We start from the raw sequence: 27,389 nt of genomic DNA, 5'->3' as shown, positions 1-27,389 counted from the left end.
ATGAGCCAGTTTCATATTTTTGCATATGAATATTAGCTTTTCTAGCACCATTTATTGAAGAGACTCTTCTTTCCCCTTCATATATTCTTACAGCCTTTGCCGAAGATTAACTGACCATATATACCTGGGTTTATTTTGAGGTTTTCTATTATATATATATATACACACACACATATATAAATTATATAAAAACACATACGTGTGTGTGTGTGTGTATATATATATATATATATATATATATAGTTTTCATGCCAGTATGCTGGTATCATATTGTTTTGATTAGTTTTGTTTTGTAATAATTTGAAACCAGGAAGTATGATGCCATCAGCTTCATTCTTCTTGCTCAAGACTGCTTTAGCTATTTGGCTGTATATGAATTTTGTTTTGATTTTCTATTTCTGTGTAAACTGCTATTGAAATTTTGATAGGAATTGAATTAAACCTGTATACTGCTTTGGAACCTATAGGTATTTCTACAATATTAAGTATTCTCACCCAGAACACAGGATGTTAATTTATTCATAACTTCAATTTTTTTAATGTTTTATTGTTTTCAGTGTGCCTTTCACCTCCTTGGTTAAATTTCTACCTAAGTATTTTATTCTTTTTTATGCTATTATACATGGCATTGCTTTCTTAATGTCTTTTTTGAATAGTTCGTTGTTTGTATATGGAAACACAACTAATTTTGGTATGTTAATGTTATATCCTGCAATTTTACTGAATTAATTTATTAGTTCTACCAGTTTTGTTGGTGGAGTCTTTAGAGTTTTCTATATGTAAGATGATGTCATCTGCAAACAGAGACAATTGCCGCCTTCTTTTATAATTCGGATGGTTTTGATTTCTTTTTCTTTCCTAGTTGCTCTGGCTAGAACTTTCAGTGCTACAGTGAATAGAATTAGTGAGAGTGGGCATTCTTGTCTTATTCCTAATCTTGTTGGGCAAGCTTTCAAATTTTCAATGTTTGATGTCAGCTATGGGCTTCTGATATATGACTTTTATTGTGTTTAGGTGCATTCTTTCTATTACCTCATCTTTTGGAAATTTTTATCATGAAAGGATATTGAATTTTGTCAAGTGATTTTTCTGCATCTATTGAGATGATAATTTTGTCATTCATTTTGTTAATGTAATATATCACATTTATTAGTATCTATACAGTAAACTGAAACATATTGCATCCCAGGGATAAATCTAACTTGATCATGGCACTGTTGAATCTGGTTTGTTAAAAATTTTTTAGGATTTTTGAATCTATGTTCATCATGGATATTAGCCTGTAAATTTTTTTGGTAGTATCTTGTCTGTCTTTGGTGTCAGGTTAATATTGGCCTTTTAAATGAATCTGGATGTGCTTTCTCCTCTTCAATTCTTTAGAAGAGTCTGAGAAAGATTGGTATTAATTATTCTTTAAATGTTAAATAAAATTCTACAATGAAATTATCAGTTTCTGAGCTTTTCTTTGATGGGAGATTTTTAATTAGTGAATCAGACTTCTCACTCATTATTAATCTATTTATATTAATATTTCTTTATAAGTCTTTGTAAGTCATGTTTTTCTTGGAATTTATTCATTTATTCTAGGTTATCCGATTTGTTAGCATGTAATTGTGATGGTAGTCTCTTACGATTATATGTCTGTGTTGTTACTTTTAATGCCTCCTCTTTCATTTATGATTTTATTTATTTGAGGCTTCTCTTTTTTCTTTAGTATAGCTGAAGTTTACAAATTTGGTTTATTTTTTCAAAAAACCAACTCTTGGTTTGTTGATTTTTTCTGTTGCTTTTCTAGTCTCCATTTCATTTATTTCTGCTCTGATCTTTGTCCTTTTCCTTTCACTAACTTTGAGCTTAGCTTTTTTTTTTTTTCTTTTCGTAGCTTGAGGGGTAAAGTTAGATTGTTTATTTGAGATCTTTCTGTTTTCTTCATGCAGCCATTTATCACTGAAAACTTCTCTCTTGGACAATGCTGCATCCCATAAGGTTTTGTATGTTTCCTCCTTCATTTGCCTCAAGATATTTTTAAATTTTCCTTTTGATTTCTTCTTTTAACCATTTATTGCTCACAATCATGTTGTTTAATTTCCATATATTTGTGAATTTTCTAGTTTTCCTCCTGTTACCAACTTCTAGTTGTATACCATTAAGTTGAAAAAGGTCCTTGGTATAACTTCAATCTTCTAAAATTTGTTCGGACTTGTTTTGTGACCTAACATGTGATATGTCCTAAAGAATATTCCATGTTCATTTAAGAAGAATGTGTACTCTGCTGCTGATGGATGAAATGCTCTATCTGTTAGGTTCATTTGGTCTATAGGGTAGTTCAAGTACAGTGTTTCTTTGCTGATTATCTGCCTGGATGATCTGGGGTTCTGGAGGCAAAGCATCCCACACATCTCATGGTAGCCTCTCTGATGGAGTCAGTGGAGCTATTAGTAGCTTCTGCAGCCTCCCTTCTCTCTTTCCAACCTCTCCCAGTTACTGAGCAGTGTCAACCCCTTCAGGATTCTAGGTGAAGCAAGATAGAACTGGGTCTATTAGGCAGTGTTCTGCATGCTGGAGGTGCCAGGTACTCAGTCACTATGCTTTTACTTTCCGTGTAGGAGAAATCATGGGCTGCGGGGGCTTCTCTTGGCATCGAGCTGTGCCACTGTGGGGGACAGGCGACCTAGGTAACCTGATACTGTTCTTCCTTTGATAAGTCAGTTTTTGGATTTTATGATGCCACAGTCTGTTGGAACTTCTTCACTGGACTTCCAGATTTCCACAAAGGTACTTTTGTTTGTAGATACTTGTTTAAGTTGATGCTGCTTCAGAGGATGATGAGAGAAGCTCCTGTTTCACCATCCTGTGCATCTAATTAGCTAGTGTTGCTTTAAGTGTAAGGTACAGAGCCATCTCTCTGCTTTAAGGGCCTAAACTTATTAGAATGAAGGGCAGGATTGACAGATTATGCTAGAAATTTTTTGTGATAAATTAATCACAATTAAGCAAAATATAAATTAATTAGGATTACATTTGTGTAAAATGAGCCGTGGAAACAGGTATTTTTTTCCAACTTTTACTTTAGGTTCAGGGCGTACATGTACAGGTTTGTTACATGAGTAAATTGCATGTCATGGCTGTTTAGTGTACAGATTATTTCGTTTCCAGGTAACGAGCATAGTACCTAATAGGTAGTTTTTTTTATCCTTGCCCTACTCCCACCCTCTGCCCTCCCACCCTTCACTTTGTGTTTATTGTTCCCTTCTTTGTTTCCATGTGTACTCAGTGTTTAGCTCCCACTTATAAGTGAGAATGTGTGGTATTTGGCTTTCTGTACCTGCATTAATTTGCTTAGGATAATAGTCTCCAGCTCCTTCCATGTTGTTGCAGAGAACATTATTTCATTCCTTTTTATGACTATGTAGTATTCCGTAGTGTATATGTATCACATTTTCTTTGTGCAGTCCACTATTGATGGGCATCTAGGTTGATTCCATGTCTTTACTATTGTGAATAGTGCAATGAACATATTGTATGCATGTGACTTTATGGTAGAACAATTTATATTTCTTTGAGTAAATACTCAGTAATGGGCTTTCTGGGTCAAATAATAGTTCTGTTTTAACTTCTTTGAGAAATATCCAAACTGCTTTCCAAAATGACTGAACTAACTTACATTCCTACCAGCAATGTATAAGCATTCCCTTTTCTTTAAAGCGTCACCAGCATCCATTATTTTTTGACTTTTATTAATAGCTATTCTGGCTGGTGTGAGATGATATCTCATTGTGGTTTTGATGTGTATTTCTCTAATGAGTCATGAAGTTGAACATTTTTTATATGCTTCTTGGCCACATTTATGTCTTCTTTTGAGAAGTGTCTGTTCATGTCCTTTGCCCATATTTTAATAAGGTTGTCTATTTTTTGCTTGCTAACTTAAGGTTCTTAGAGATTCTGGATATTAGACCTTTGTCAGATTCATAGTTTGTGAATATTTTCTCATATTCTGTCGGTTGTCTGTTTACTCAGTTAATACTTTCTTTTGCTGTGCAGAAGCTCTTTAGTTCAATTAGGTCCTCTTTGTTAATTTTTGTATTTCTTGCTGTTGCTTTTGGCATTTTCATTATGAAACCTTTGCCAGGAGCTAGGTATTGGCATGTCTTAGGTTTTCTTTCAGAACTTTTATAGTTTTAGGGTTTACATTTAAGGCTTTAATCTATCCCGAATTGGTTTTTGTATATGATGAAAGGGGAAAGAGTCCAGTTTCAATCTTCTCCATATGCCTAGCCAGTCATCTCAACACTACTTATTTATTGCATAGAGAATCCTTTCCCTTATGCTTGTTTTTGTTGACTTTGTCAAAGATCAGATCGTTGTAGGTGTATGGCTTCATTTCTGGGTTCTCTAACCTGCTCCATTGGTCTATGTTTCTATTTTTATATCAGTACCACGCTGTTTTCATTGTATTGATCTGTAGCTATTCCTACCAAATTATCAATGACATTTTTCACATAATTAGAAAAAAACAACTCTAAAAATTCATATTGATGCAAAAATAAAAAGCCCAAATAGCCAATGCCATCCTAAGCAAAAAGAACAAAGCTGGAGGCATCACACTACCTGGCTTCAAACTGTACTGCAAACAGTTCTTAAGGTCTTCTGAACTTTTTGAATATTTACTATGAGTAATGCAGTAAAAATCTCCCTTGCCCCTCTACCTTCCAACTGAAAAAATGTTCATTTAACTGAAAGTTTGCATATTACAGTTTGAAAAATGTTAAATAATGTTAGTTTTGGAGAGCATAAGTAGGAATGGATGATGATCTTAAGTTGAAAAGAAATTAATATTTATTCAATAAAATCTGAATCAATATTCAGTTTAAGTGACTAGATTTACTTAATGAAGATTTTATTTCCCATAAAGTAACTTCTAACCTGGTTTTATTTGATTTTTGTTTGTTTGTTACCAATGCCTTAACTTACCAATATATTCCTTACACATTCATCATACAGTTGACACTTGAACAATACAAGTTTGAACTATTCAGGTCCACTAATATGCAATTTTTTTATAAATATATTAGAAAACTTTTTGGAGATTTGTGACAATTTGAAAAAACTCACAGATGAACCATGTAACCTAAAAAAAAGAGAAAAATTTAGATATGTCATGAATGCATAAAATATATGTATATATCAGTCTATTTTATCATTTACTACCATAAAATGTACACAAATCTATTATAAAAATTTTAACATTTTTTCAGACTTACCCACACAAACACTTACAGACCATACATGGCACAATTTGCAGTGGAGAAGAATGTAAATAAATATAAAGATGCCATATAAAATCACAACTGCATAAAATTAACTACTGTACATACTGTACTACAGTAATAATTTCTTAGCCACTTCTTTTTGCTATTATGGTGAGCCCAAGTGTTGCAAGTATCGCTTAAAGTGCCGTGTAGCATCAGTCATCTCCATATCAGCAGTTTGTCTCTCCAGTAAACTGCATAGTGCAGTAAAATTTGATTTGTGTAATTTCTCAGGTATTTTTTGTTGTTTAATGCAATACGATAAACTGAATAATGCCATGGGAATGAAGTGACACTAGCAATGCTGGAAGTACTTCCAAGAAGCAGAAAAATTTCACTACATTACAAGAAAAATTGTGAATTGGGCCAGATGCAGCGGCTTACGCCTGTAATCCCAACACTTTGAGAGAGTGAGGCAGGTGTATCGCTTGAGGCCAGGAGTTCGAGACCAGCCTGGCCAACATGGTAAAAGCCCTTTACTACTAAAAATACAAAAATTAGCCTGCCATGGTGGCATGCTCCTGTAGTGCCAGCTACTTGGGAGGCTGAGGCATGAGCAAAGATAGTGCCACTGCACTCCAGCCTGGACAACAGAGCAAGACTTTGTCTCTCTCCCCACCCCACCACCCAGAAATGTGAATTGCTTGATATGTACCATAGATTGATGTCTGCAGCTGTGATTGCCTACCATTTCAGACCTTTGATTCATCTTGTAAGCAGATAACATAAACTTACAGTATCAATAAATACAGTACTATATTTTCTTTTTTATTATTTTCTTAATAACATTTTTGCTCTAGCTTACTTTATTGTAAGAATATAGTATATAATACATACAACATACTAAATATCTGTTAATTGACTATGTTATCAGTGATGCTGTGGGTCAACAATAGGCTATTAGGAGTTAAGTTTTGGGGAAGTCAAAAGTTAGACACAATTTTTTTTTTTTTTTTTTTTGAGACGGGAGTTTCGCTCTTGTTGCCCAGGCTGGAGTGCAACGGCACTATCTTGGCTCATTGCAACCTCCGCCTCCTGGGTTCAAACGATTCTCCTGCCTCAGCCTCCCGGGTAGCTGGGATTACAGGTGCCTGCCACCACGCCCAGCTAATTTTTGTGTTTTTAGTAGAGACAGGGTTTCACTATGCTGGCCAGGCTGGTCTCAGACTCCTGACCTCAGGTGGTCCACCCTCTTTGCCCTGCCAAAGTGCTGGAGTTACAGGCGACAAATTTTCAAACGCATGGAGAGTCAATTCTCTAACCCTTTATTTGTTCAAGGGCTGATTATATTATAAACTTCTCTTTAAACGTGCTGAAAAAAATCTTTTAAAAGTTTGTTTGCTATAACATTGGATCATTGGATTAGATATTGGGGCTCTCCCAATAACATAAAAATCATCCTAATATTTAAGAATGTTTGGCTTATCATTTCATTAAAAATTGTTAGATAGACAGTGACCACTCTAAAATAACAGAAGAAAATGCACAGGAAGCTATCTGCTCCCATCGGCTTCTCTTTTTTCCCCTGCTGTACTAGAGAACTTTATTAAGGTTATGCTTAACCTGAAACTTGTATTTCAATCTATAAATAGAAAAATTGTTTTTAACATCCCTAATACCTATGGTTTAAGTATAATTTTAAGTATTTAATTAACTCATTGTAGAGAGCATATTTCCATGGTGCCAAGGCAGTTACGAAATTAGAAGGGACACTATATAAAAATATTAATTGAACTAAGTAAAACTAAAAGTTACTCCTGCCTTTCCCTTTTTCCCCAATACCAGGAAAATTAATATGTTTAAATTGAATTGCGTTCTTTCCCCTGAATGTCGTTTCTTTTCTCAGCCAATCAGAATTCCACTTTGAATTCTTCAAAGTGCAACCAAAATGCTACCTTCTTGATGAAGCATTCTCTGACTTTTTCATCAGAAGCAATGTCTCTCTCCTTAAACCTGTACAGATTATCTCTCACTTTCTTGCACCTTTTGCTTTGTAGTATAGTGATTTACAGAAATTCCTGTAGTCCTTGAGAAAGTGAAGTTCCTTGATTGTATGTTTGTATCTTATTCACCTCTGAGTGGAAATATCATGAAGGGGTTAAGTGTCTTGGGTCTGGAGACAGAACTATCTGTGTTTAAAGTTCACCCATTTTGTGATCTTGGGTACCTTATTCCACCACTCACATTTTCAAATTTATCCTCCGAAACACAGGTTTACTTCATTGAGAAGTGCATTTAAAGAATTTAGAATAGTAAGCACTTAACAACTACTACTAGCTATTGCTATTGCTCATATCACCTTCAGATAAGGTGTGCATATAGTATGCAGAGAAATTAAATATATCTATTAGATTAAAAAATCTATATTAGATAAAATATCTATTAGATAAAGGAAGTATGTTTTGTTCTTGTTTTCAGCAATTACTACTTCTCACACTTCCAAGAATAATGAATCTCTCTTTTTCTTAGTATTCCTACCTCCTTGTTATTGAATTAGCAGTATTTATTGGGTTTTCACAGGGTCTAGAGAAGTATATAAGGATCATGGGGGCCGGGTGCGGTGGCTCACGCCTGTAATCTCAGCACTTTGGGAGGCCGAGGAGGGCGGATCATGAGGTCAGGAGATCGAGACCATCCTGGCTAACATGGTGAAACCTGTCTCTACTAAAAATACATAAAATTAGCTGGGCGTAGTGGCAGGTGCCTGTAGTCCCAGCTACTCAGGAGGCTGAGGCAGGAGAATGATGTGAACTCGGGAGGTGGAGTTTGCAGTGAGCTGAGATCGCACTCCAGCCTGGGTGACAGAGCGAGACTCTGTCTCAAAAAGAAAAAAAAAGAAAAAAAAAATCATGGGATATAAGAAATATTATGACATGTTTCCTTATTCTCAGGATACTCAACACTACAATTTGGTTTGACCGTTTGACTAAAAGACATGAAAACAATACTGTTGCATAAAGGATTGCCTTCTCTTTGCATCACAAAATGTATAAAATGTATTTTAAAGAGGAAGGAATATTTATATGGAAACATTTTTGACATAGCCATATTTATTATAATACCATTCTTATCAGTTGCATTAAATGAGGTAGTCAAAGGTCTACTCTCTAAAGGTCTTGTCATTATAAATCAATAATAATCTTGGCCCAATATGCAGTGTTCAAAAATAATGAAAACAAAGCAATCTATTTTGAGCACAATGTTCATATTTTTTCGGTGAATTTTAAATAAAGAGCCATTTATTTGAAAACTACTGTAGAATTTGTTGTCATTTTTTGTAGCATTTTTATTATATATATATTGTGTTCTATAGTAGTAATTATAGTATACATGGAATTTAAATCCATGTCTTCAGTTATTATATTTAAAAATCACATAGATTTTTTTCAAGTGGCTTCTTAGCCTAGTTTTAAGTTATTAGATTTTTGGGTGTTCTGACTCAGAGATAGCGTTTTAAAACCCCAGTCACCCTCCACCTCTTTACTATTCCTTTCGCTTAAAATATAAACGTCCTGAAATGTTTTTAATTCAAAACTAACCAAAAAACAAAACAAAACCAAAGACAAAAACATCAAAAAACAAACAAACCCTTCCTTCAAACCTGTATCACCCCTGACCCTTTACAGACAATATCATAGTTCCTTTCTTCCCAAACTCTTAATTGCCCAAATCAATGTACTCTCAGTTTTCATTTTAATTGAACTCTGATTTAAGACGATGACAATTATTTTCTTAAAACTGTCCTCTCTTTACTATTCCATGATACTACCTTCTTTGAATGTCCCTTTTGTCTACCTGTTAAATTCTCTTGCTGAGTGTACCTTGGTCTTAGTTTGCTTCTCTTCTCAATATGTGTGCATATATATGTACGTGTTCTCTGGATAAACCTTTTTGTCTGTGGCTTTAAAAGATCAATCTCATGGGTACAAATATGTCTAGCTGCTTGGAGTACTTTACTTGATGTCCAACAGGCATACCAAATTTATCTTGTGCAAAAATACGTTCATCAGCATTATAAGCAAAGCCACTCATTGTCTTCTCTACCTTTTCCTCTCTTTCATGCCCCCACATCGAACTTGTCTCCAAGTTCTGTTACTTTTACTTTGGCATCTCCTCTTCCTCCATTGCTTTAGTTGAAGCTCTCATCTTCTGTCTGTAGCACTACAACGATCTTCTCTAGAGTTTTCATCCTCTAGTAACCCAAGACTGCAATTCATTCCTCATAGAGCTGCCCTAATGGATTTCTCAAAGTTGGTCATGTTTTTCTCCTTTTAAAACTCTTCTATGACTCTTCATTGTCTACAAGATAAAATTCAAATGTCTTAGAATGGCGGATGAATTACTGGTTCTTCTAACTAATGTCAATTTGGTTTACCTATTTATACTTTCATTCACATATTTCACTCTGCCTGGAATCCCTTTTTCATACATTTTGATTACCTTTGGAACCACATTTCTTACTCAAATCAAGAAAAACACAGTCATGAAGTCTGCCTTAATGTAATTTTCTTGCGGCTCCTTTAAAATATACTGCTTCTTCATTTGTGCCATCTCAGCCTGTTACATGAACTTGTATCATACTAGAGACTACATGTTAGTGCATGTACCAGTTTCCATGTCTGCCTCTTTTTTGGAGTACATATCACATGAGGACAAGGACCTATCTCCAAGATCTAATACAGTATCAGGCATATCCATAGTTATTTTTATTAAGAACATTATTTTTAATAAATAACTGAGCACAGTAGACCTTCAGTAGCTGTTCATGGAAAGAAGAAAAGATGAAAAGACAATGTCAGATTATAGGAAATAGTCAATATTTTTGACAGAAAATGATATAATTGATTTTAAAACGTTTTGAATTTAAGTATTTCAATTATGACTGCAATTCACACACAAAAATATAATTCTACATGGTAATAATGATTACCCTAATTCTCTATAGTAAAAAATGATTATAGAAAATGCATTAAAAACAAATGTTTAAGGGGAAAAAGTAGCTATGAAACTTTTTTGAAATTCTTCAAAAAATGTTTAAACTCTTTTTTTAAAATAACTTTAAGTAGCATTGGTTTGCACTTGGATACATACATGTATTGTATTTAGGGAGGCTAAAAGGAGAAAGCCAATTAAGTACTATTATTGCCTAAGAAGAACAAAAGAAAGAAAAAATAAGACTGTATGCAAGTAATACTAATGGATTCTCATATTCTCAGTAGGGGCATAAGGAAATTAATGTATCTTTCTACCCTACAATTTCTACCCACTTCTGAAAATCCAAGTATTATTAAAATGCCTATTTAAGAAAATAAAATATTTTTGACTAAAAATTTCTGAAGAACAAAGTGTTATTAATACTGCCAAGTTGAGAAGGCATCTTAGGAGAAGTGCTAAAAAAAACACAAATTAATCTTATTAACACATTTTACCATATTTCACAATTTTTAGATGCCCCATTTTAAAAAACTAACAGCTGTGAAATATGTATGTATCTCACAATCAATGACTATTATAGTGTATTGGCAGCATTTTTGCTTTTTTAGAGACACATAAAGATGCTTTTTATAATCAATGGTGTCCTAACTTAATGAAATGAAATCTAAATTATATTTGGAATATAATGGGCTCAAGTAGCTGATAAAAATGAAAAAAAAATCTGAATTCACATGCAGAAAAGAAATGATTGATTTGGATTTGATCCTCATATGATCCTCTATGAGCAAAATTATGTATTACTCTTTTTCTTCTGGTGATAATTAAACATATGGAAAAATATATTTCTGCTTAATGCTACTCCTTATTTGACTTGCATACCATATGTTTGTGTTTAAAAACACTCTGAGTTTTTTGAACAATCTAAATCAAGTATATTTTGCCTGCTTTCACAAAACAGTTTAAAAATAAAGAGACTCAATTGTAATGCACATTTTTTAAAAAGTAACTATGAACTTTACTGATCTAGACACTTTTCAGATTTCCAGTCAAATTGCTGAAAAGCATTTTTTCAGTTTATCTAAAACTATATGACTGTATGTGTACAATAGATGCTACCAGATTTTCTTATCCCAGTAATGGAGATTAATGATGCATGTCTTGTCTGTTTTTGGGTATCCCTGCTCTAGCGAATTCTTCACTGTATCAGTGACTCTTATCATCAGATTTCAGTACACATTTCTTTCCCACTTCAATCCAACTAAAGCCACATTTATCAACATATTATTTTCATATTCAGCAAAGAGTTTCATATTGGTAACTTGAATATATATCTTAATCTGTACATTTAAATAAAAAAATATTTTATATGAATAGGACTTGTTTTTCAGGAAAGTCATCATATACAATGTGTACACTGGAAATTGCACAAAAAATATTTATATGCTAAAAAGAGCACTAAGTACTTATTCTCCAAAAATATTTTCCTAACACTGCTAAATTATGTAATGTTTTCATATTATTAATTTTTATGATTTAAAGATGACACCACCCCCTAGTTCAAATTAGAGAGAGGAAACATTACTACCTATTAATAGCTTTACATTGATTATTTTGTAGGAAATCCTTATTATCAAACATAGGCTTTATCAGTTAGTAGCATCAGTTATCAAGAACATAAAACTCCTTTTGGATCAAGACATGAGAGAAACAAGATCTTGGGCTTATGTTAAGGTAGGAAGAAGTGTGCTTACCTCACCTCCAGAAAACATTGCAACCCCTAAACCCTGAAGCAGTGATTTTCTGACCCAAAATCTCAAAAAATTTTATAAATATACCTCATTCAGTCTCCTCTTTTGCTCTTCAAATTCTGCAACCAACATTCCAAGCCTTAAAGACAAAAGTATTTCCCCATCACAAGAACAAGCAGCTCACACCTAATGACTTCTCCATTCATACACACCTAAGAAGGAACATTTATTCTGCTATCACACCAGATAAGCATCCTCAGAGATCTACCTGTAGATCAACCTTGCACAAAGAAAGCTTTTTCATATCAGGTCTTTCAGTTCCTAGAACCTGTCATTATCTCCTTTGTCTCCCACGCCCTCCAATAATGTTTTTAGATATGTTCCTTTTGTTTGGAATATTCTTTTCCCCCACTTGTCTTCTCCCTTCACCCTAATTTACTCATCCATTTTCAAGTTGTAGTACTTCAGAGTCTTTCCTGGCTATTCAGGACAGGTCAGGGCTCTCAGTTATATGCTTTCACATACTATATTTTTATATGAGTGATTGTATGATAGACATCCATCCTTTCCACTGGAAAGTAAGTCCCATAAGAGCTTCAACTATTCCCCTCACCAACCAGTACATAATAAATATTTCATAAATATCTATAGAATCAACCTATCAATTTATTTTTTCCAAATCGGAGCATTCTGTCATTTGCCTCCAGCCACTTCAAATATCTTACAGTACATTCTCAACCAAGCAAATAAATTGTTTATATTACAGTGACCTTGTAGCTTTTTTATTGTAACACATTTTTCACATACATGTTTTATTTTACATATGCTATTCCTTATAGCACCTGACTGAAAACCTTAACATTGACATAATCTTCTGAGTCACACATTTGTGACCGTTCAGTGATAGCGGTATGCTCTCCATAAACGTCACTATGGCTGAGAGATAACTTTTTCAATTCGCCTTTACCGGTTGGATCTTTAGGACCTGCTTTACTCAAACTCCTTTCTCATGTAGTTGACGTTTTCATATATGCCCTTGTCTTCCTTGTATCAACTAACCATGCTTCTCTCTTGTGGTTAGCTGTTCTGCTGCTAGTTCCTTTTCTCGATTTTAACGTATCTTAAGAATATTCAGTCACAGTTTGCCAATACTTATCTTCTCAGTTTAAATAAGCTTTATGAAAACTTGCTGTGCTAATCATGTTATATATAATGAAAATCTTGAAGTTATATTTTTGCTGGGCATTCATAAGCATGGAACCATGACTATTATTCGTGAGAATTATCCGTTATATTTTAATGGGATGTTGCTTTTTTCAATTTAATATACCATCACAGCCACCGGATACTGAAAAGAACCGTAATAGTTTAATTTCATATCAAGTAATTTTCCTTATGGGCAGTTATTTTCTTTAGTCACATCTCTTGGGACCAGAGATGGTGTTCATACGTGGAGAAAATAGCATGTTCAAAGGCTCAGATTGTGAGACTGTGGCCAAGGGCCAGTAGTAGCTCAGGGTAGCTAAATTGCAAGGTCCATGGCAGAGAAGGGTAGGTAATAGCTGGACAGGCACACTGGGATCGCATTGTAAATGGCCTTGTATGACATTCTCTGGATTTTGACTTGCTGATCATCAGTGTATTTTAACCAGAAAGTGCACGATTAGACGTGCAATTGAAAAATATTGTGTCAACTTATTACAGAGAAGAACTAAAACCATTTATATTTTCAAAACTTCATGACTCCGCAAAATAATTTAAAATAATTTGCACTCCCTTCTAAATAATCTAATTGACAAAAATATAGTGCATTTTAGATCACCTGTGTAATTCAGATTACATTTGTCTTCATGCCTCCACAAACAAACCTATATTCCAAAAAGCTAGTAGAAATAAAGGAGAATTAAAATGTAAATGATTTCCACTAAGTGATGGACACCTGGCATTATGTTGCACTATACAGATGAAAGTTTCTCAGCAGTTCACAGAGGCATAATATGAATGAGAATCAAGTTGTTACACAGCATAGAGTAATTAAAGGTATAGCAAACCTCAAAAGCCTACGCTGGAGCAGCTGTTACCTGATCCACATTGCCAAAGGCGATTTAATTTTAGTAAAACAAAATCTTATGCCTCATTAGATACCATGTTGCTATTTTTTGTTTCATTTTTTTTGTCATTTTGTTCTTGTATTTGTAAACTGGTTTTGGTATTATAATTTTACGCAGCTAAAAGCATAAGGACATATCTATTTTTTGAACATGTTTAAGTAACATTAAAATAAAGTAATTTAAATCAATATTGGAAGTTTGATTTTTTTTCTTTAAAAGGAATTTAGGGGAAATTTTATTGTATAATACTGGCTGTTAGTATCACACCATTAGTTTTTATTATTATTTCACACAATGTTGATATTTTACTGCTTCTCCTTGATCATTTTTATTTCATTAGGCTTTTGTTTCCTTTGTCTTATTTTTGTTAATGTTTAAGCGTTTAAAAGGTAAAGCAATTCATTATTCACCTTGTTGTCTTTCTCTGACTGTTCCCATAAAACATTATTTTTAAAATCTTATTTCTAGAAAATAACAACTTGCTTTTTGTTCCTTTTCAGTGAAATGTTTGAAAATGTAAATATTTTTGCCCTATGGTTTGGTAATATGAAGTAATTTATTAGATAAGATAGAAAACTTAGTTTATTGAATTTCTGAAACATATTTAAGAATTTGAAGGACTTATTGTTTTCTTTTGCAATATTGCCACAAGCTTTTTATATTTAAATACATTAAAATTAAGTTCGAACTAAATTTGTTGAGAAATTCTCACATTTTCCTAAATATTTAGACAGTTCCTCAAATTTTGCAAAATTAGTCCTGAAGGTTTAGCAGTACCATTTTATCTATTATAAGAATGCCTTAATCCAGTCTAATTTTCTATACTGAGAAAGGTGATGTAATTTCCAAAGATGCCCAATTTGTTACAATTATTGTTTAACTGTTATTACCTGGGGGGTTTAACTATTATATCAGTTTTCAAAGATAATGTAATATTTGATTCCCTTTTTATTATTGAAATTCTTGTGTCAGCGGAATACTGAGTATTAGGAGAAAAAAGAAGGATCAAATTAATTATAAAGGTAAAAACGTCTTAAAAAATGAAGTTAGAATTATTCAAAACCCTTTCATTTTAAAGAGCTAAATTATAAATGTAAATGTATTAAATTTATCAGAAATCACAAATGTAAAATACATTCTTAAATTCATGCACTCAACCTTTCCTATGCTATCCTTTAATCCAGGGGGAAAATTATTACAACTATTGTATATTTTCATTTGTACACAAGTGTCCTCTCCGTGGGCTGTAGTCTCTTCCACCCATATGTTATTTGAGGAGGGAATTAATCATTTACAACATAAAGCCATTCTGTATATTATTTTTCTCCTAGGCTTTAGGTAAAATAAAATGCATTACACTTCCATACATGATATTGCTTGAAAATGATACTGCTATCTATTAAACTGTACTTCAATATTCTGTTTTACCTGCAGCTGAATGTGGTGCATCTGCAACAAATAATGAAGGAATTTTGCTGTCTCCAAATTATCCACTCAACTATGAAAACAACCATGAATGCATTTATAGTATTCAGGTTCAAGCAGGAAAGGGAATCAATATTTCAGCCAGAACATTTCATTTAGCACAAGGAGATGTTCTTAAGGTAGGTACTTGTATACAAGTACTCAGACATACTTGTATATTGATCATTTTTAGTCATTAAATATGCATCAATAGATAAATATATACACCTATATATATGTGTTTGTATATAGTATTAACCGTAAGTTGATTCTACCATTCACACATTCAAATTATACATTAATTCTCATTTTCTATTATTTTTTCCATTGAAATAGTATGTTTTGTTTCCAATTTTTATTCATAATAAAAGGTAAATTTTTGTTTTATGATACACAAATTTTAATGTATTAATAATACCAAAATAAGAAAACTTTAATGTCAAATATGTTGTCTGATAAATATATATAAAACATCATCAAATGACCATCATGCAATGTGATAGTCATTTCTTTAAGAAATATAATAGTGATTTGTTTCTATTTGTATTCTATTGTCTATAATGTAACTTATTTATTTTTGTTAATATGTGAAGAATATTTTGCATTTATGACTATGGATACATTTTATGAATATATAAACCTAACAAGTCAATGTCTATCAATTAAGAAAAAATATACTTTGTTGATAATGACTATCGGTGTAAACATTATTTATTTAAACATTTTGAAATAATCAAATATCTGCTTTTCTAAAAAGATAACATTTTGGTTAATAAATATTTTCATAGTTGCGGATTTATATTTTCAATATAAATATTTTGGTAAATATAGTTTATATTTATCATTAGAGTAAAAGTAAACACTTCCAAAAATCACATTTAAATATTTTTTAAATAGTTATATAGCTTTTTTTCTAATTGTTAAGATTTTCTTAAGCCAGGTAAAAAATTCATTATACTTCTGTTTTCACAAATCTTGAAAAACAAATTATGTTATTCCAAATTGGCTGCAGCAGGAGAATTCCTTTTTAATGATTGATTTTAATGTTATTGGTTAGTTTCTTTTTTAAAAAATATTATTTCATGGTAATTGATGGCTCTCTAACACAATAACATGATATGCTTATAAGATTTGTATAGGCTTTGGGGAAAATTTCTCACAATGTATCTAGATGTATACAATTTCAACATTAATTTAGGATCAGTATATGCATTCTTATTTTCTGCATTTTTCTCCAACTGCAACAAAATTCACTATGTAAAACTCTCCCACCTCTAGTTCATTGTTTGGGTGTTTCTGTTAAAGTAAGTTATGTTTGTTCAATTGGAGTCAACATTGAGATTAACAGGATGCTTGTATATAGAACTGAGGCAGTGCTTTATATTTTCAAGCAAATTATGGGGGGAAAATGTATCAATGCATAGATAAGATCTGTAAGCTAGTCTAGCTACTACTCTGTATTGCAGAATCAACAATAATAAACATGCGTTGGTGAGCTTAAATTCAGGAAATGCTTCTTCACATCTTCACTCATGTCTATTATTGTTCTCCCCAAAATATTTCTTTGTGATGCTTAAAATTCATTCATTTCTTTCCTATGCTGATATTATTTGGATAATTTATTTGGGATAACAAATGATTCTTTTTAATAATAAAATAAAACTTTCTAACCAAGGTCTTACTTATTTGGAGTAAAGCCACATGCATTTCTGATATGTGCTACCTTGAGAAGGGTGGAGCTTCAGTCATAAGTGACAACACAAGGGGATGTAATAGGGAACAACAAAAGAAGGCAGAAAAAAAAAAGACTCAATGTAAGGCCCTTTAAATGATTTCTTCAAATACAGATTTCTCTTATATGTTTAAAAAGTTAAAAAATTTATGTCCCCAAGAACTTTTAAGAATTCTGTAATTTTCCAAGAATATACTTTCCCCAAAGTTGAAAATATGATGTACTAAATATTATAATAGAAACACACCAATTCAATTGTCCTTCTACTCATAGGCTTGCCTAAGATTTATTTTGAATTATTACTTTAAAACAATTTCAGCAAGCCACTCTATAGAGACAATTTAGGGTGAACTTTTAGATTCCTTATTTGTTTTCTTCATGATCTCTCTGCCAGAATAAGAGGTAAGATGCTTAATATTACCTCATTCTTCCCGTTAATCCAATGGGCAACTATTAGCTGAAAGATACCCTTTGACATGGAAACATTTAGTTATATACAAGCAGAAAAATGAACCCTCAAAAAGACATATGATTAATTCTCAAAAATTGTGGAGCCCAAAGTCATCTTAGGGTGGAAAGTTATTTGCCTAAATGAAAACTAATCCATGAAAGTTAATCCCCATCTCCAGTACTTTACAATATCGAACATAGTGGAGTCAGTTATACTCCTATATTTAAACTAGCATATAATAGGGAATAAAAACAAATAGCCCATTATAAAACCTGCTGCCCCTTGACTGAGAGAATTTAAAATCATTGCTTTTTCTTTTATGTGGTAGCACTGATTACATTTTTTGTAATGACACTCTCTTGTAATCCTTATATGAGAATCAAGTTTAGGAGGAGAGATTTTTTCTGGTTTCGTTTACCATATGACATAACTATATTGGATTCTGACCAAAACAAAAATAACAATAACAACAATAATATATGAGTGTATCTACATCTATTTCCATGCAAACGTTCATGTACAACTTTTGTCTCTGAGAGTTCAGTGTCCAGGATGGCACTCACTTGCTCACTCATCTGCTGTCTTTTTTCTTCTCTCCTCCTTTCTTTCTATAAACAACTTTAGTTATTGAAAACCATACCAGTAGAGTTTACACCAGTGAGTTCCAAGTATAAGCCATCATATGACTCCTCTAGATTTTTTTTTTTTAAGTTTTGATTACTGGCACCCCTCCCAGGTTTTCTGATTCAGTTCATCTACATGTGGGAATTTGGATTTTTATAAAGCTCTCCAGATTATCTGATGACTATCAATGTGGTAATTATGATTATATCCTTCTTCGGCTCTAGTGTTACAATGAAGAAAGTTTATGCATCAAAATATTTTATTGTAGTGCTTCCAAGGTAGCAGACTGTTACTCTAAATAATAAAAATTGATCTCAATATCACTAAATAATTTTGAGTCATTAACTTGATACCAGATTGAAACGTTTTTTTGTAAAACTTTTTTGTTCGTTTGTGTCACTTGTCAAAGGTGGATAAATAATTTTAATAGCGTCTGAGAAAATCCTATTTAGGCAAACAGAACATTTTCTAGCCACGAAAAGGCAATAATAATAATACTAATAATAAATGAAATAAAAATTCCTGTGGTGATTCTTACTTAAAGTTGAAAGGAAATTTCACTGCATCCATTCTGAATTGAACAAAACTGGTACAAAATGATCATTTAGGAATATATCTTTTCTTTTCAATTTGCTTACTTAATGCGTATTTTAACCTGTTCACTATGAACAACCTTGGCTAATTATGTGTTTTTATAATGGTGATAGAACAAATACATACCCATCTATCCATTAATGTATAGGAAACTTAAACTTTAGATGCCTTCTGCTATTAATGTTTATATACAGGAATAGTAATTGGGTTAAGTGACAATTTTCTTGCATGCTACTTACTTATATTTGGAAAATTTTAATGACACACCACAGGTAGGTTTGGATTTCACTTAACACTGCAGCTTTAAGGAATATAAAAAGATATATGAACTATATTTTGTTTATAAAAAATCCTTTAATGTTCACTTTAAAAAAAATCTTTGAAACATATATGCCATAAAGTACATTGACAGAACAGCACAACCAGTGCCAAATCTGCTCTGACCTCTGATAAAATCCAGTTTCTATCTACATGATCTCTCACTATTTCCACTTGAATGACTAATGGGAATTTCAAAGTTCACCAGTCCAAAACACACATCTTCTCTCTCCTCATTTTTCTCTATTTCAGTAGATAGAAACTAGTTACTCAAGGACGAAATAGAGTTGATTCTTGCTTCCTTGTTTCTTTCACACTTTGTATATTGTTCCTCAGCAAATTCTATGGTTCTTTTCTTCAAAGTTCCGGAACCAATAATTTCTCACCTTTGTAAATTACCTTGGTCTAAATTATTGTCTCTTACTTGGATAACTGACATTGTTTCTAACTGATCACTCTATTTCCACCATCTTAGATCATGTGAGCTGTTGTAACAGAATAACATAGACTAGGTGGTTTATAAACTACATAAATTTATTTTTTGAAGTTCTGAAGGCTGGTAAGTTCAAGACTAAGGCACTAACAGATTGTGTCTGCTGATGGCCACCTTCCTCAAAGAGTCATTTTCATATTATGAACTCCATGGTGAAAGGGATGAATAAGCTTTTGGGAGTATCTTTTACAAGGGCACTTATTCCATTTATGAACTCTGCCCTCATGACCAGTTAGCCTCCCAAAGGCCCCACCTCCTAATACCATCACCTTGAGGGTTAGGATTTTAACATACGAATTTAGGGGGACACAAATATTGAGACCATAGCATACTCTATAGGCTGTTTCCAAATCAACAACAAAAGTGACCATCTTTCATGTTATGCTTTGGCTCTAAACCTTTTTTTGTTTCTCATCTCATTATAAGTAAAATCTAAAGCCCTAACCATGGCTTAGATGGCCCTATGATTTGGCGTAATTTTACTGTGCCCGACATTTTCTCCTGCCACTCTTCCTCTTGCTCACTCCACTCCAGGCATAATGGCCTCCCTGCAGTTTCTCAAATATACCAAACATGCTATATTAGGCCTCCCCCCTTTTTTTTTACATTACTATAAAGAAATACCCGAAGCTGTGTAATTTATAAGGAAAAGAGGTTAAATTGGCTCACAGTTCTGCAGGCTGTACAAACATGGCACCAGCATCAGCTGGACTTCTGATGAGGGCCTCAGGAAGCTTGCAATCGTGGCAGAAGGTGAAGGGAGAAACTGGTGTATTACATGGTGAGAAAGGGAGCAAGAGAGCAAAGGGACAACAGGTTCCACACTTTTAAACCAGCAGATCTCATGTGAACTAACTGAGAGAGAACTCACTTATTATCAATGGGATGGTGCTAAACCATTCACAAAAGTTCTGCCCCCATGATGCCATCACATTCCACCAGGCCCCAATTCCAACAGTGGAATCACATTTTAACATGAGATTTGGAAGTCATAAGCATTCAAACCATATCACATGCTGTAACACCAAGCCCTTTGCTCAGGCTATTTCTTCTGCTTGCACATTCTTCCTCAGCATAACCACATGGCTGTGTCCCTCATTTCCTTCAGGTCTCTACTCAAATGTCATATGATCAGAGTCTTCAATGGACCCTCCTATAAACTGGTAAACTCACCTCCATCATCTCTTTCCATATTATTAATCTGATTTATTCTTCTTCATAGCACTGATCTACCACCTGAAATAGTATGCATTCATAGTTAATTCCTTTAATTTTTGTCTTCTCCAATAGAACACATGCTATAAGACAGAGGGATCTATTTAACTCCGCTTTAACTCCAGCATCTAGGAACAATGCTTGTCATATAGTAAATGCTCAATAAATATTTTTTTCTTCTAGAAAGGACAAATTTTACTATATAATTTCAGCTACTTTCTATGTAAAGCAAGAGAAACATATTTCCTTTCTAATTAAGTTCAATTGTTATTGTTTCTAATCTAAGAAAAATGAATATATTTTTACACAACATAGTTACTTCTAAATATTTCCCTCATTGCCATGCTATTTTGTCCAAATATATCTTATAAAATTCAGGGTTATATTTGGTGATATATTATTAGATAAACATGCCCACTCAATCAACATTGCACAAATTTATTCTAACCTTTGAAAACATATTATGCTTCGGATTATTTTCTACACACCATTAAGAATGGGCTTTAGGGTCAGGTAAACCTAGGTTCAAATCTCAAACCTGTCACTTAATAGTCACATAATTATTGAAAAAATTACAGAAGATTTCTAAATCTCACCTTCCTCACCTGAAACATTTTGATAATAATAAAAACTTACATTCAGGATTGCTGTAATGACTAAATTAGAGAATGTTTTTAAATTAAATGATGTTTATAAAGCACTCAGCACAGTGCCTGCCCCTGCAAGTGTTCAGTGAATATTCATGTAGTAGGAATACATTTCAGAGTCTGGATCAAAATTTGCAAGAAATGTAGCAAAAGATTTTTGTATAAGTGACCTAATTTTTATTTTCAACAACCTTTTTGCTGGGCAGTGGGAAAATTAATCTAGGTCAATTCAGGATAAAATCAGTCAATTCTGTATTTGCCAATTCAACGTCTGCACATATTTTGGCATCAAGACTTCAAGTTGTCGAAAATGAAAAGTGCATTTTGTCCTAGGGCATTATCTGTTTGTGGCAGCAGCTGCTGAGCTCTGTCATTTGCTACTTGGTCTGAAGTCAGCAGTACAATTGGGCATCCACTGCTGGATTCTAGTTATCCCAACTGCAAAACCTCTTTGCATCTCCCAGCTCTCTGTAGTATATTCTGCTCTGCTCATAAGAAGCATTTTTCAATTGCTCTGTATATGACACTGAGTTACACCAGAATTCCATGTGGCTGGATCAGGCTCAATTGCCTGACCAACCCCACATACCTGTTTTTTTTTTCTTTTGGGTAAACTTTATTGTGGTAAAAGCACTTACCATGAGATATACTCTCTCAACAGATTTTTAAGTGTAGGATACATTGTTGTTGAGTATAGGTACAATGTTATATGTCAGATTTCTGAATTTCTAGATATTATTCATCTTGATTATCTGATCCTACCTCTTTTCTGCAAGCATGTTTGCCACCTTTCTGGGCTCCAGATAGAAAGCCAGGTACATGTTCCCTCTACTGTCTAATTATTGGTATTCTATTATTCCTCCCCCAAAATGATAAGATGCAAGGTCCTGTCTAAGAAACCCAAATCAGAACTTAACTAATTTGTTCTCTACTTAACTCATCTAGGGAATGTTTCTCTAGTTTGCTTGGGGTCTGATTATTTTATTTTTTTCAAAGTGGCATAGGATATGGCAGAAATACTGAACTTCTTTCCTCACCCTCACTTGTAAATATGTAATCTAATTAATTCTTTCAATTAACATTAATAAGAGGGATTTATTATATGTAGGCTCTATGCAATTAGCATCAAATAGCTCCCATTGTCAGCCTAGTAGAATGAAAATTGAATACCAATGAGAAATACTATTTTCTGTTTTCATTGTTGCTGTGTTTATTGTTATTTTCAAATAAAAACTAAGGACAATGTTCAGAATAAAGGAATGTAGCAGGGCATTCCTTTATTCTTTGGAAAAAAATTTATTCTATTCCAAAATTCAAGGCAATCTTTTTACCATGGTTAGCATTGTGTAGTGTAAAGACTTATTTCTTATGCAAAATGTAGACTCTGGATGATTTTGGAGAAAAGCCAGTAAAGTAACTCAAAATTGCTTTTGAAACTGGGAGAGAAAACATTAGGAGGAATGATGTCACATTTATGAAAAATTCGATACTCAAAGGACTTGATTAATAACATTCTTGTAGAGATATGATAAGGTTATTAACCTGTTGTTTTCTAAAGTGTATTATTTTAAGTTTCTTTCCTATGTGTGAGTCTTTGGGAGTAGCACTTGTGAGAGCCTATTGTTAAATTTTCAGTAATTTTGAGAGCTGATTGTTGAACATAACCAGTATCAAAAATTAAGTTATATTACAATTAGATCGTAATTAAACTACAATTAAATTAACTTAAATTATATTAAAAACATGAGCAATAAATACAATTTTTTTAATTTTCTAGTTATTGTACTACTATTTTCTGTGCTTTTGAGGTTATTTTTGTATATTGTATCCCCATGGTAGAAATACCACGCCACACTGTGGTCTCTGACCAACTCTACATTCAGTGACATCACATTCACATTAAATGATAACTTGATGTCAGCCAGTGGGAGTATTTCCACTGTAGAAATTGGCCAATGCTACAAAACATGGCTTAACTTGTTGTTTGCTTATTACATAGATTTAAGTGGAAATGGGTTGTGTCTGTGGCCATTACATTATGAGTAGCACTATATACTGAAGAAATATTTTTTTCAGTATTTGAAAATTATTATTCAATTAACCAAATTAGTTGCTCACATCATTTACAAACTAATGAAGTTCTGACATAATCCTGTTTTTGATTTTTCAATTTCCTTTTATTTGTTAACATTAAAAACAATCAAGCAATATTTATTTAGGAAATACTCTTGTTTGTCAGTTGCAATCATAAATTGCATACACAAAAGTCTGGCAAAAACAATAAAAGCATTCTGTAAAAATCAATTAGTTATATGAAATGTACAGTCATGAATATTGTATATTTTATTACTATTTGTACATTGCTTGACACCTCCCTAAAATCAGGGATTGGAAAACAACAGTGTGTGAACGAAATTGGGCCTGACACTTGTTTCTGTAAGTAAAATTTTATTGGGAGAAGCCCATGTCCATTCATTTGCATATTGTCTGTGGCTGCTCCTGTGCCACAATGTCAGGATTGAGTAGTTGTGACAGAAATGGTATGCCTCCCAAAGCCTAAAATTTTATTATCTAACCTTTCTTAGAAAAAGTTTGTCAATATCTCTTTATTATGATAAATGTTATTTTAAAAACCTTATGTACAAGTATACACATTTACCAGTTTTTTGTTGTTGTTTGTTTGAGAGTTGGTTGTTAAACATTTTCCAGCACACCAGATCTTATAAGTCCAGCACACATGTCTGCCAATTCTGCTTGCTGTTCATTGGAATTCTGTATTAACTCTCCCCTCAAAAGCACTCTCAAAGTGCCAATTTGTATAGACTGCTATGTTAGGCCTCATAAAACCCTTCATCGTCTTCCATTAAGGATCAGGAAAATAAAATGATTTGTAATAAGCTGCAGAACTTTAATGTAGAGTTGGAAGTTCAACTCTATTATGTAACAAAAAACCGAATGCCCCTGGAAAGCTGGTCCTTCGTTGTGCCCCTTCTCCTTCACTAAAACATACTAGCTCATATAATTGAGACTACATTATGTAGCTATTTTAGAAACCTAAATAATTGAATGCAAACAAAAGTTCTCTATTTTATACTATCTTTGGAGAGAATATTGAAAGTTTTAGAATGGAGCCTTTTTTGATTGACCATTATAAAAATTGTTCTTTATTTTATATGCAAACTTGACATCTAATTCACCTTTTTAGAAAATGTATTTAATTTCCAAAACAACCTATAAAACAAATGACCAAAAGTAAAAATGCTAGTATCCAAGAGGAGGAATAATTTGGAGATTTATATGATTATACATATGTTCATGTGTAATTTCTGTCTTCACATTTTACTTTTATATTTACTTTCTGCTCTTGGATTGAGGTTAACACCTTAATTGCTAATTCATTAGATAAATGAGTTAGAATATGCCTTACATTTATATATTTGTCACATCATTCACAACAGCAAGAGTTTTGAGTGTTGATAAGTAGTTTGTTATAATACGGATCAACCTACTGGATTTAGGAGAGTCTGTACACCATAGCTAATTTCAGGCCCAGATTTATTATAAAAAGTTTTGGCAATGTTAAGTTTTAGTTTGTTCTGGTGTAAATAATCAGACAATTGCAACCTCTTAACAAATTAGAGTCTCATCAAAGAATTTCATTGACATTATAAAAGCCATCAATACCTTTCATGATATTAATCCTTAAGTCAACTTAATAATAATAGTATACATTAAACAAAAAGAAAAGGGAGATTACGCTTAAATAAACAAAAACACACTTAAAGGTCTTGATTTTAATTAGAATAGAAATATGAGCAGTAAGAGTCTCAAAAAAAAGTCCTATGGCTCTAGTCAGACCCAATGTAATCACTCTATACTGTGTATTTACTTTTGAACAAACGACATATTTTATTTGTTTTGTTTTCTTATTAGTATGCTTGTATTCATGACTACTTTAAAAGTAATTTATCTTTGCTTACACTGCTTTGTCCCTTTGTTGCCTTTATGTTTTCATATATTTGACTACGTTTGAAGGATTTTATTTATGATTTAAATAGCATTGACTTGATCATTACTATAAAACTCTTCTCTTTTTAAAGGTTGCCTAATTAACACTTGCCTTTCATGTTGATTAAGCAATTTTATGTATCTTCCAAAATTTCATAGTTGAATGATCCCGTTTCATTTTATTTTGATGATTATAGTGGAGCTTCAACAGTATTTGTTTTCTACCTTTTGACTCAACAATGTTAAATAAATTGTAGTTAGCAGATTTTGGTGCTGAATTATATTCACCCAGCTGAACTTAAAATAATTTTTCTTTCCTGAAAGTACTAGCTCTTTTATCATGCCCTTTCTTTAAATGATTATTTTTTTAAAAAATATGTCTTATAAAAAGCTTCTTTTCTTTTTTTTAAAAAAAAATATATATATATATGCTGCCTGGTGCAGTGGCTCATGCCTGTAATCCCAGCACTTTGGGAGGCCAAGGTGTGGAGACAGTTTTAGTCCAGGAGTTCAAGGCCAGCCTGGGCAGCATGGCAAAACCCCATCTCTATAAAAAATACAAAAATTAGCCAGGCTTGGTGGGGCGTGCCTGTAGTGCAAGCTACTTGGGAGGCTGAGGTGGGGGGGTCACCTGAACTGGGGGAAGTTGAGGCTGCAGTGAACCATAATCACACTACTGCATTTCAGCATGGGCGACAGAGACCCTGTCAAAAAAAAAAAAGGAAAAAAATGTATGCTGTATGCTTCTAATCTAATATACAGACAATTTTGTGTTAATTTGTTTTTGATCTTCAGGTTAAGAATGATGTCTTACTATGTTATTTTTTAAATTTTAGTTATAGCACCTAACACAGGCTTAGAACTAAATAACTAAATGTTGACTTATTTTGTTAGTTTTTACATTGTTATATATAGGAAAAATTTATATGTATAAAGTAATAGTTTCTACTATCATTAATTTTTGCTTTTCATTACTCCTGAAGATTTTTTAAAAATTAGGAAAGACTTTTTAAAGAAACTAAAAACAAATTTCAACAACCAATTTTTATTTCCCCAGTTACGTTAATTAATTGTTCCATTTATATTCTCCCTTTCTTTAGCTATTTTTGGCAAACTGAAAGTTCTTACAATGTATCCACACATAACTAGAGAAGTAGTTTTATCCAAGAAACAATTGCTTATATTTTATTTATATTTATATTTTTCATAGCAATTATATGTTGGCAAGAAGTTAAGGGGAACACAAGGAAAATATTATTTGGGGATACCTTGATAATATTACCACAAATAAGATCCACTGGATCTAGTGGTTAAATGATTTGATTGTGAATGTGTAGCTCTAAACACAGAATTTATATACTGTGTAATATGGAATCATAAAATAAATGTATTCAAAAACATACTTCTGAGAATATTGAACATTTCAAACTCACAGACATACAAGTTGTCTTTTGCCACAAGCAAGGTTTTCTTACCTCTGAATTATCTCCAATGACTACTATTCTTAAGAAATGAAAAGTTGAATGTTATGTAATCAAACAAAAATCATGCATGCCTGAGCTACCAACCTCAACATTTGGTTTGGTTTTGTTGAAGACAGATAAATTCTTGCTGATAACTAAAACAGAAACTTATTTGCATGATAAATTAGATTTCTCCAGGGATTCAAGATACTCCCTTACAATATTAGGAAATTTGCATATGCAGCCCTCTATTATCCAAATACTCTCAAGAGTGAAT

The 27,389-nt window shown here is 32.7% G+C and overlaps 1 protein-coding gene across 3 annotated transcripts in view; it reads left to right on the top strand.

Moving 5' to 3' along the window:
• Positions 1-27,389, top strand: part of CSMD3 (CUB and Sushi multiple domains 3) — a 1,218,611-nt gene that overhangs the window by 839,308 nt on the left and 351,914 nt on the right. For all 3 annotated transcript variants that reach the window (XM_055287089.2, XM_055287087.2, XM_055287086.2), the window contains one exon: positions 15,538-15,707. In XM_055287089.2, the coding sequence (XP_055143064.1) occupies positions 15,538-15,707 (170 nt within the window). The remainder of the gene's footprint in view (positions 1-15,537; positions 15,708-27,389) is intronic.

The sequence above is a fragment of the Symphalangus syndactylus genome, chromosome 7 (genome assembly GCF_028878055.3).
Source record: "Symphalangus syndactylus isolate Jambi chromosome 7, NHGRI_mSymSyn1-v2.1_pri, whole genome shotgun sequence".
Taxonomy (NCBI): domain Eukaryota; kingdom Metazoa; phylum Chordata; class Mammalia; order Primates; family Hylobatidae; genus Symphalangus; species Symphalangus syndactylus.
The sequence above is the reverse complement of the archived record's forward strand: the minus strand, read 5'-3'. Positions and strand labels throughout refer to the sequence as shown.